A 12,420-nucleotide genomic window follows, 5' to 3' on the forward strand; every position below is an offset into this window, starting at 1 on the left:
CTTTTCTGAAATTCTCATGATACATTATTATCTTTTACGAACATCATCCTACAACAGTTCACAAGCTGTATATGCCCGCGATTTCGCGGGTGTATTCTAGTATCTTTAAAACAAGCATACGGACCTATACATTTTTTTTAAGCTGAGTAGCGAACTTCCTTAAGACGTTTAAGGTAAATGATTCAGTAGTAGAACTATCAGAAGTATTGCGGTTGTCCATACTGTTACGGGAATACCTCTACCTATATGTTCATAACGAACATCAAATCGATCCATAGACTAAGATGGAATAAGACACTTTTTGCAAAACCAACGTCGTGGCAGAGCAATACTGAATACCGAGGGGTGAAGCATTAACAACAAGAGGACATGACACCAGATTCTTACTACCCTACTCGAGAATGCAAAATTACCACTCCAGCAATCAGTTTTTTTTCCATCTGCAATTCGTCCTGTATAATGAACTACCATCTGCTACAGTTTACAGATTAAAAGGATTCAAAGGTCGACTCCCCCCTCGACACTTGCTTCGTGTTCGACATTTCAGTTCTCATTACATTTAACACCACAATGGCTTTTTACCGGCTTTGTGTACATGTATAGTGTGTTTGAAAGATGTTTCCTTTTAGTCATTTGCGATAATACACTAGAGGGTATCAAAATTATAGGAAGAAGAAGACAAATAACATACTTTTGTATCTGCTTGGTTAGGTACACAATTTTTCCTGAACTAAGTCTTTTTACTCTCAATGGCATGCATTTATATAAAATGCAGCTAATTTTCCAAAAGATCAACTAGTATAGTTCCCATCTAATTTACCGAGAAGTAAGGCCGTTTATCGGGGGTTGTAGTTTTTCGCTACAAAAAAATGTCATCCCCAATTTGAGGAAGAAAAGTATTTCGTAGTCAAGCAGATGACAAAAAAACTTCAAAAAAAGTCCTCGGCGAGTGAGTCTTGATACAACCCCAAATATGAATTTAATTGCTCAATTGAGGGATAATCATTGTTACTCATTTGGGAAAAAGTGCCCCATGTGTCGTGTTGTCCCCAACCTGTTTAACACGAACAACTTCACAAAATTCACTTAAAGCACTTTGATAAAAATATTATTTAGTATTTTAATGTGAAAAAAAAACATACACGTATTTGGCAAATCTTACTGAGACAGCAAACCTACAACTAGAAATTAACACGAAGAGATAATAATGTATCCTTGAACATCAAGCATGTCCCAGAACATTTCCCAGATATACTTATATACACGTTGATTTATATCTTTTCACTCTTTTCCTGTCACTTTTTTCCATGTTTCGCCTAATGATAAATGTTTAACTTTAATGAAAACCTTGTAAATAATTCTATCCCCAATAACACTTAGCCTTGTCACGTGTATAAATGATGGTAACATTATTTATATCAGGAGTTTAAGTGAACTACATGTATAAACTATGACAAGGTTAGATATATCAAATAACAAGGTTTCTAACTTATTACGTCTTACTTTTAATGCTTTTTATGTGCATCTCGATAGTGAAGCAGCCGATGAATAAAAAATGGCGATGTACTCGGTGTTAAACTTGTTGATACTTAAAACATTCTTATGCATTATAGCCGTAAACAGTTTCTTACTTAATAATCCAGTTGTGGAAACAGATTGTGGAGCGGTGGAAGGAATAGGAACGTCGGTCAACGAATTCAAAGGGATCCCATACGCCGAACCACCTGTTGGAAATTTAAGATGGAAGCCACCAGTTCCAAAATCAAAGACCGCACAGAACTGTTGGACAGGAATATTAAAAGCAAATACGTTCGGAAATTCCTGCTATCAAAGGGGAATGGTTAATAAAAGTATAACCTTTGGATCCGAGGATTGTCTCTATTTGAATGTATGGACTCCAAACACTAATAAAAATGCTAACCTCCATGTAATGGTTTGGATCCATGGCGGTTTTTTAAACTATTTGAACGGAAACTGGCCAGCCTATAGTCCTTCTGAAGAGCTCGTTAAGGCAACAAACATGGTGTATGTTAGTATGAACTATAGACTAAATGCTTTTGGTTTTATGGCATTGGATTTACTATCACAAAGGTCTCCGAATCGAACATCCGGGAACTACGGATTCATGGACCAAATACTGGCACTCCAATGGGTACAAAGGAACATACATAATTTTGGTGGGAATAAAAATTCGGTGAGTAAAATTGTAGGAGAAGGTTGACTATGTAAATTATTATTATATTTATAAAACATTTCTGAGTATCCGGCCACACCTGATCAAATAAGTTTCCATAACATACTTGCATAGACTAACACTTTTTGAGGCAGAGAAGAATAGGAGCATTTGGTATTTGATATTTAAAAATACTCAACATTCTATAGATATATTGGATAAAAATAAACATAGAGGGATTATTTTTGAATAATCAATAATCAACGAATATGTTTATCTAAAATAATTTTCAATTGATAAGTTTCTCTTAAACAATTTTCATCGGACACGCGTTTCTTACAACATTTTCATCTGATATATGTTACTTGGATAATTTCCTCTGATATATTTGAAACAAGAAGTTTTAAAATCCAAAGATAAGATATTCTATAACATAAGAAATGAAAAGTGCATAAAAAAAATATCCAAAACAATTAAAGGACACCTTTGCATAAGTTAGGTATAATTGCATCATTTATGAAAAAGATATCCAATGACAAAAATATTAAGACCATGGCAATTTCTTTGATGCATTGACTTTTCGGAGTTGGGGTAATGAAAACTAATATAAAAATAAGGAGATGTGCTATGGTTGCCAATGGGACAACTATCTACCAAAGTTCAAATGAAGTGGTTGTAAGCAATTACAAAAAATGTATAGGCAACCGTACGGGCTTCAACATTGAGAAAAACCCATACCGTATATATTATCGGCTATAAAACTAGGCTCCGACAGCGAAAATAAGAAACAATTCAAAAGAGAAAATTAACGGCCTGATTAATAACAAAACCATTTTTACGAAAAACAAATATGACAGACATTGAATCAACGACAACCACTGAACTGCAGGCCCTAACTTGGGACAGACCCATACATATTTGGCAGGGTTAAACATGTTTGTGATCGCTCAATATCCTCAAATTACGAACCAAGACACGCTCGACCCCCCCCCCCCCCCTTTTCTTATTTGAGACCAAGACACGTATACTGTTCCAATAAATCATAGTTTTTGTGTTTCTTTTATCTAGGTGACAGTATTCGGACAGAGTTCTGGAGGTACAAGCATTTATGCTTTATTAGCGTCACCGATGGCGAAGGGACTCTTTAATAAGGCCTGGATGTTAAGTGCGTCTCCTGTCATGAACAAAACTCTGGCTGAGGCGTTCAAAGATAACTTGGTATTTTTGAAAAGTACAAGATGTTCAGACATTAACTGTCTGGTGCAACTTCCGGCAGATGACGTATTAAATGCCATTCCATGGGATGTATTTCCGTACTGGGAAATGGCGGATCAAAATGATCTTCCAACACGTGACCTTTTTGATGGAGCTCTACCAGTGATTGACGGTGAGTAGCGCTGAAATTGTCGTTCCTTAGAGGTCAAAGATAAGGAAGCCATTATATAAATAAAATAACCAAAGCTTTTCTGAAGAGTGATATGTCCCCGTTCTGCTCAAAAACATAATATCATAGCGATGTTAATTTTGGTAAAAAATAGTTATGCTTATGCTTATAATTCCAAAATACCAATCATTCCAAGTTACCTATCATTCCAAGATACCAATCATTCCAAGATACAAATCGTCCCAAAATACCAATCATTCTAAGATACCAATTATTCCAAGTTACCAATCATTCAAAGATACCAATCATTTCAAGATACTAATCATTCCAAGATACCAATCATTCCAAGATACAAATCGTCCCAAAATACCAATCATTAGTAAGATACCAATCATTCCAAGTTACCAATCATTCAAAGATACCAATCATTCCAAGATACCAATCATTCTAAGATACCAATCATTCCAAGTTACCAATCATTCTAAGATACCAATCATTCCAAGATACAAATCGTCCCAAGATACCAATCATTCTAAGATACCAATCATTCCAAGTTACCAATCATTCCTAAATTCTGATAATTCTACATGTACGATACTAATCATATAACCATACCAATCATACCAATATACAGATCATTTCAAGATACTAATCATTCTTAGAAAATCACCATACCAATCATACCAATATACAGATCATTTCAAGATACCAATCATTCTTAGAAAACCATTCTAAGATATCAATCATTCTAAGATATCAATCATTCTAAGATATCAATCATTCCAAGATACCAATCATTTCAAGATACCAATCATTCCAAGATACCAATCATTTCACGATACTAATCATTCCAAGATACCAATCATTCTAAGATACCAATCATTTCAAGTTACCAATCATTCAAAGATACCAATCATTTCAAGATACTAATCATTCCAAGATACCAATCATTCCAAGATACAAATCGTCCCAAAATACCAATCATTCTAAGATACCAATCATTCCAAGTTACCAATCATTCAAAGATACCAATCATTCCAAGATACCAATCATTCAAAGATACCAATCATTTCAAGATACCAATCATTCCAAGATACCAATTATTTCAAGATACCAATCATTCCAAGTTACCAATCATTCCAAGATACAAATCGTCCCAAGATACAAATCATTCCGAGATACCAATCATTCCAAGTTACCAATCATTCAAAGATACCAATCATTCCAAGATACCAATCATTCCAAGATACCAATTATTTCAAGATACCAATCATTCCAAGATACAAATCGTCCCAAAATACCAATCATTCTAAGATACCAATCATTCCAAGTTACCAATCATTCAAAGATACCAATCATTCCAAGATACCAATAATTCCAAGATACCAATTATTTCAAGATACCAATCATTCCAAGTTACCAATCATTCCAAGATACAAATCGTCCCAAGATACAAATCATTCCGAGATACCAATCATTCCAAAATTCTGATAATTCTACATGTACGATACTAATCATATACCCATACCAATCATACCAATATACAGATCATTTCAAGATACCAATCATTCTTAGAAAATCATTCCAAGATACCAATCATTATACCCTACATAGCATTCTAAGATACCAATCCTTTTAAGATACCAATCATGCCAAGATACCAATCATTCTAAGATACCAATCGTTCCAAGATTCCAATCATTCCAAGATACCAATCGTTCCAAGTTACCAATCATTCTTAGATACAAATCATTCTAAGATACCAATCATTCCAAGTTACCAATCATTCTAAGATACCAATCATTCTAAGATACCAATCATTCCAAGTTACCAATCATTCCAAGATACCAATCATTCTAAGTTGATGAACAGTTTGTATAACATGACATGTCGAAGTTTGACGTTTTGATTTATGGTTACAGGGACCGTACTTCCGTTGGCGCCAACAGAGGCTTGGAAACGAGGACAAATGGTTGATGTACCAGTAATAATAAGTAAGTTCCTCTACAGCGAACACTATTTAAGATTGAAAATAAACCTACTAATATTTGTGAGGTGCGCTAGGTACGTTATCATACAATAATCTTATTTTTATAGTGAGCCTTTTAGCTGGAAATCGTCGGCTCTAATGTCGTATCGGGGTCCCGGGGAAGCTTATGTTAGATTCCTACCGTAATTGAACTGTAATATATTGGCACTGTTATGACCCATTAGAAGTGCCAGCTAAAACTTCAAAAAAATAACTTCAAAAGAATAAATTATTTTTGTGTCTTGAACATATTCACTGCTCCAGACTTATTTAAATGTGGAATGTAGGGATCGTCAAGACGACGTTATTTAGTAATGTAATGTAATTGTTAATTTAATTTTATTTTTCATTTTATTTTCTTGATTTTTCTTTTTATGAAAGTCATAACTTTATAATCGTCAAAAAGTATCCAAACTATTGTAACTATTGTAATAAACTTATGCAAATATATGACACTAGCTTTAAAAAAAAAATAAGGCAACTCAAACCAACTGTTCTAGCTTTCCATGATCTTTCAATAAGTGACTCAACTACCGCGTTTGTTTGTCTATGTTGAGATGATATATTCAGAACACAGGCACTTGTTTCTATCCATAGGAAGGTCGACTAAGGAAGGTCGACTATTCATATAAATAGTCGACCTTCCTATGGATAGAAACAAGTGCCTATGATTCAGAACGGTTTGAACCACTGAGGTATGATTGAGACATTGATAACTGAAACAAGAAAAAGATATTCATAACATACCTATATAAGTGGTTAATTTTTTGGTTTAAATCAAATTAAATAGTAGAATTTTACATTTTAATTAATCTTGTAGGTACAACTGCTCAAGAAATAGACGATGGCCCGGCTGTTTCCGACATTGCTCAATGGACTTGGGACAATTATACGCAGAGGGTAACAGACAGACTAAGTGAATTTCCGGAAGTGAACATATCTCGTGTGTTTGAACTGTATCCATCTGGTGTGGAAAGTCCGGAATACCAGTACACATCTATGGCATCCGACTTACGGGTCACATGTCCTAATATGGAGTTAGCTGGACACATGCAAACATCATTTGATTCTCCAATCTACCATTATGTTTCAAAAGCTCGACCTCAAGTCCCTTCGAAACTTTTGGGAATTCCTCACGATGCTCGCTACGCAGCTCATGCGTGGGATGTAATTGCATTTTTTGGTGCAATAAAGCATTATTACAAACCTACCCAAACAGACAACGATTTCATACAAACAATACGACGTGAAATTGTAAACTTCGTACAGACTGGAAAACCATTTTCCGATCGTTGGCAACCATTCCCAAATACTTCTGCTCTGATGGAGAGTAACTTAGGTGTAACCGATTTTTACCACAAAGAGCAGTGCCAGTATTGGTCAACAACAGGGTTATACGCATACGCTTGGGTTAATTGAGTTACAAACGATTTTTTTCTAAATGACAGCTTTTTTCAAAGGAATTAAGGCAACTGTTTTATTTATTATAATACATTTTGTGAATGATAAAAAAAATATATATGAACTTCTTGTATCGTGTTTTTAAGTGAATTATTAATCACAATGTTAAAACATTAATACTGTTTTTACATTTTACGAAGTTTAATTATTCAACATGACGGGTGCCAGTCAGATAAACAGGAACAATTTACTCACCAGGAATGAGTACACGATGTCACTTCCGGATTAATTTGCATTTTGGGTTTGTTTTAAACAGTTTTTGTGTGATCTCCAATAAAGGGATGACAATGAAACAATAAACCGCCAAATAACATGAATTTAAACAAGTATAAGTCACTGTACGGACTCCAACGTTAAGTACATCTGAAATCGTGAAAAAGATCATTTATATAAAAATAACTTGACTCGGAATCTATGATTGGCAGCATAAAGAGACAAAAGAAAAAAGCTGATTATTTTTTTTTAAACCAAACAAAATATTCAAATTTTATATCACAACTAGTATCTCAATTGTTTGTAAAACAATTAAAAAGTCTTTCCCGTATAAGTGGTTTTTTTGTATTGTTCTCTTTACGTACTTTACGACAAGCATACCTTCTGAAAATTTTCACTTTTTACACTTAATGACCCCATTCGCCTAAGTTTTCTGAGATCCAAAGTATGATATTTGTAATGTAGACTTGATTGCCGTTCATTTGATATGCGACAACACCATATTCCAGAAAGTTTGATTTTTTGCACTTAATAAACCCATCCACCTCATTTATTTAGGTCAGGAATTTGATATTTCAAATATACACATCATCACCTTTCATTTGATGTACAACAACCTTACCTTAGAAGACAATTTATTTTTTGCACTCAATGACCCAACCCAGCCCATTTTTTGGGGACGTCAACTTGATATTCGAAATGTACGATTTGTGGACTTTCATTTGTTATGCGACAACCTGACCATGTGAGAAGTTTGAATTTTTGCAAAATGACCCCACCCTGCCCACTGGGATGAAAAGGGGGCTTAAAATTTTCATTTTTGAGTACAGCTCATTAAGACCTTCAATTTAATATATCAAATGACCCCATTTTGCAAAGTGACAAAAATGACGCAATATCAATTATATAAATAGAACTTATGCAACTTAAAAAGTCAATGCAAAAAATGAAAATTTCAAATTGATTTTTTGGTGTTCTTTTTTAATGGAATGTTTTTGGTATTTGGTCAAACATATAACTATGTTAACCTCTTCAATATCTAAAACATTTTAGGTAGTAACCTGTTGTTGATTCAGAAATACTTGCCTCCGCTCGCTGAATTTTCTCTAAAACGACAGCAGATATCTCAAATCTGTTAGATGATAAATGATCTGCAGTTGAAGATGAACACCTCGTCGAGAGGAACATTTTATACACAGTATGTATGCAACAAACTCTTATCATTTTCTTACAATTTAAGCTTGAAATTGCAGCGTAATTTTCTTTGCACTCAATGACCTTTGACCTTGGGTGCAAGTTAAAGGTCACATGAATTAAAGATTATTGGTAAAGGTCCCAAGTGTCTACGACTTCCGGTTCTCGAAATAGATTTTTTTTTTAATTGTGTATAATTTTTAAAGAGAAATAACTCCTAATAAGGGTTGGTAACAAATAATTGTTTATGTTTATTAACATTGCCCTTTGTTCTTGTACATGCTACCATTTTTAAATCGATTTTATCTCTAATACTTTTAAAGAAAAATGCAAATAAAAGAAATGGCTTCAAGGGGACATAACTCTCAAAGAGAATGATGAAATCTTACGCAGCCTCATATGGTAATTAATACATCATGATGAGATCTACCTATTGTCGAGATAAGGTCATGATATCTTTAAAAACAACGAGGGGGTTCATGTTGAAATAAATCAATAAAAGGGGAGATAACTTTCAAAGGGGATGACGAAATCCTACACAGCCTCATCTGATAATACCTCATGATGAGGTCTATCGATGGTCCATATTTGGTCTTGATGACATCAATAGAAACGGGGGGGGGGGGGAGGACATTTAGAAAAAATGTTGGGAAAAAAACATTAGAAAAACAGTTAGGTCTTTCCCCACGTAGGGGAAAGACCTTAACTATGTAGTTTTTGGAAAATATGACATTCAATTAAATCCATACATCCCGCACAGCCAGACAGTCGTTGCTTTCAGTTTGGTATTACTGGCATAGGGTGAAGTCCAAAGATGACCTAATTTGTAAACCAGATTTACCTTGAATATCTGTATTGTGTAGATGAGAAAATAAGTATCCCCACACGTATGTATATATATTACATAGCGTATGCCACAGCAAGTCAAATTGATTGATTTATTGTAGCTTACTTTACAACCAATTCCAAATATTCCACGCATATATTTAGCATGCGATACAGATTTTACCATGTAGTTATGTATCAACCTTGGCATTTTTTGTACTTTTAACAAAATCAGCAAAAAGGGGACAATCATTTGATTCTGAGGTGGGGTCTGGCATATTTTAGAAATAAATATTCTGGCCCTCATTTAGATTTAAATAAATAATCTTGTCTTATCACACATGAAAAATAAATATTCTGGCCCTCATTAATCATTTACAAAGGTATCCATTTATAAAAACAGATGAGAAAATCCGGAAAGAAGTAGTGTCAGTTGTTGTTTTGAGGGATAATTATGCTGTGACAAATATCAAGTGGCTATCTGTCTGATTTTCTAAAATCACGTTATTTTTTATTGTTTGTTCTTATTTCGTACTGTTAAATTACTGTCCGAGGTTAGGGGAGTTGGGCTTCGGTGCCAACAAACTAGGTAAACCCCGCGACATTCTGTCTGTGTCTGTCCCATGTCAGGAGCTTATAATTCAGTAATTGTCGTATGGTGCTGTATATCATATTAGTTTTTTGATATTGCTTTGTACATAAATCATGCCGTTAGTTGCCTCGTTTGAATTGTTTTACGTTTGTAGTTTCGGGGCCTTTAAAGCTGACTATGCGGTATGAGTTTTTACTCGTGGTTGAAGGCTGTACTGTGACCTATAGTTGTAAACGTCTATGTTATTTCTCTCTTGTAAAGAGTTGTCTCATTTTGGCAATCATACCAAATCTTCTTTTTTTATATTGTGTTGTATCGTTATGTTTCATCGACTCTAAATCAAGTTGTTTTAGATATAAAAAGATGTGGTGTGAGTGACAATGAGACAACTCTCCATCCAAATAACAATTTATAAAAGTAAACTATAATAGGTCAATGTACGGCCTTCAACACGGAGCATTGGCTCACACCGAACAACAAGCTATAAAGGGCCCCAACATTACTAGTTTAAAACCATTCAAACGGGAAAACCAACGGTCTAATCTATATAAAACACGAGAAACAAGAAACAAGTATAAATTACATAAACAAACGACAACTTCTGTACTTCATATTCCTGACTTAGGACAGGTGTTTTAGTATATATGGCGTGTTCAAGTTGCGATTTTGTACAGGTTATATAATGTACAAAAATTTTGTACATGTTATAATTTGTACAATTCAAAAATACAAGTTATAAAATGTACAAAAGTACCTCATACAAGTCTTCATATTTAAGTAACTATCATAGGAATTTTATTTGCAAAAAAAAAAATTTAAATTTGTAATATTCTGAGTTTGTTCTATAAAAAAAACCAGCACCGCATCAGTGACGCACGAATAAAGAAAGTTAAAATTTGGGGAACATTGAGGAGCAAAATGATAAAAGGTATGTTGGCAATAAAAATAACACATGTTGTATGAACCTTAGAAGATAAAACAAGTTGCTTTCTTTAAAAAAAGAAAAGCAATACATGAACCTAAGACTGCTGACTCCTGGGTCAACAAAAGATTGTTGCTGAATTTGTGTTCGCTTTTGAATTGAAAAATTTGACTGTTTTTAGAAGTCAGTTGAAAGTGTATGTTAACATCTATTCTTTAAATAGTTTTACATTGTACAGCTAGACTGTTTTATTTAGTACTTTGGAATGTACATTAATATTCCCAATGATAACCCTTTTGCAAATCCCAATTTCTCCAAACCGGATGACTTATGCAAATTAAACAAACCAATCACAACATAAATTTATGCACTCAGTTTGCTTTATAATCTGGAATTCTGCATGCATTTATTTTATCTAACATATCTTTATAATTTGTTTCCTGTATGGACCTTCATGTTCTCAACTCGATATTGAAGCTGTCTGTACTAATGGTAGATTTGATTGTTTAGATAGATCTAAAGTCAATTTTCCATGTGCAATGAAACCTGTGGCATGCAACTGATTGGGACATCTTATAAAGAAACTTTTTTTGGTCTCAAATTTGGAGGATTTCCTGATTTTACTTAAATCAATTTAAACATTCTACAGGGAAACTTGGTTTTTCCGAAGAATATCTTAATTCAGAAAGTTTATGAATACCTGTACATATACCCTCAAAATAGCCAATACCAGAATTAGAATGGCGTTCACCAGACGCCAAGATACAAAAAAAGCATCAATGACACATGAAAAAAGTTAAAAAGCAAAAAAAATTACAAAGTTAAGGAATCTATTCCTTGGGTAGACAATCCTTAGCTTTTCGAAAAGGGCAAAGTTTATTATAGGACAGTGATTCAAATAAGAAACAAAAGAGAAACAGCTAGAGGTCAGGATACCGTAAGTAATGATGACCGTGCATGAAAGTCAAATGCCAATCTCTTACAGCCATGTCCTAAATTTAGATAAGGAAAACAACAATGCACATTCACGAGTGAAATTAGTATTATTGGATTTTTTTAGAACGCAAACCGATAATGTGCATTTGAAATGTGATCTATATTGTGAATGAATCAAGGCGTGTATGGCACAATCTGTCGAGAAATCATAGATTGTGTCGTATCTGTGGCTCGGCTGAAATTGGTGACGAGTATCATTACATTTTGTCTTGTAAATCTTTCGTTAATGAAAGACAAAAATATTTACCGAAATTTTGTTGGAAAAATCCAAACACCTTGAAATTATGTAATCTGGTTTCCTCAAATAATATTACTGTTTCAGAAAAAAATATGTCGATATATGAAAGCTGTTAATGTGAAAGTCTCTCCTCCTGGTTAATGTATATCATTTTCCTCATACATGCATTGTATATTATATTGTTGTATATACTTATTGTCTCTATAACTATATCATTAGTTGATGAGAATAAAATTCATTCATTCATTCAGGATAGCTGGGCAACACAGTGAATACAATTTTCAAAACCGTACCATAGTACTAATATATAGATGTCATAAGGTTAAACTATTAAAACAAACAAACAAAAATAGAATTGAAATTTTATAATAAACATACGTTCCTGTTAGTATT

At 33.7% G+C, this 12,420-nt stretch overlaps 1 protein-coding gene across 1 annotated transcript; it reads left to right on the forward strand.

Moving 5' to 3' along the window:
* Window positions 1-1,442: 1,442 nt before the first annotated feature.
* On the forward strand, window positions 1,443-7,116 carry LOC143049782 (para-nitrobenzyl esterase-like). Its single transcript, XM_076223512.1, has 4 exons — window positions 1,443-2,194; window positions 3,242-3,560; window positions 5,480-5,551; window positions 6,407-7,116. The coding sequence occupies exons 1-4, from the start codon at window positions 1,556-1,558 to the stop codon at window positions 7,003-7,005; spliced, it is 1,629 nt and encodes a 542-aa protein (XP_076079627.1). The 5' UTR covers window positions 1,443-1,555; the 3' UTR covers window positions 7,006-7,116.
* Window positions 7,117-12,420: the final 5,304 nt, after the last annotated feature.

The sequence above is a fragment of the Mytilus galloprovincialis genome, chromosome 10, assembly GCF_965363235.1.
Source record: "Mytilus galloprovincialis chromosome 10, xbMytGall1.hap1.1, whole genome shotgun sequence".
NCBI lineage: Eukaryota > Metazoa > Mollusca > Bivalvia > Mytilida > Mytilidae > Mytilus > Mytilus galloprovincialis.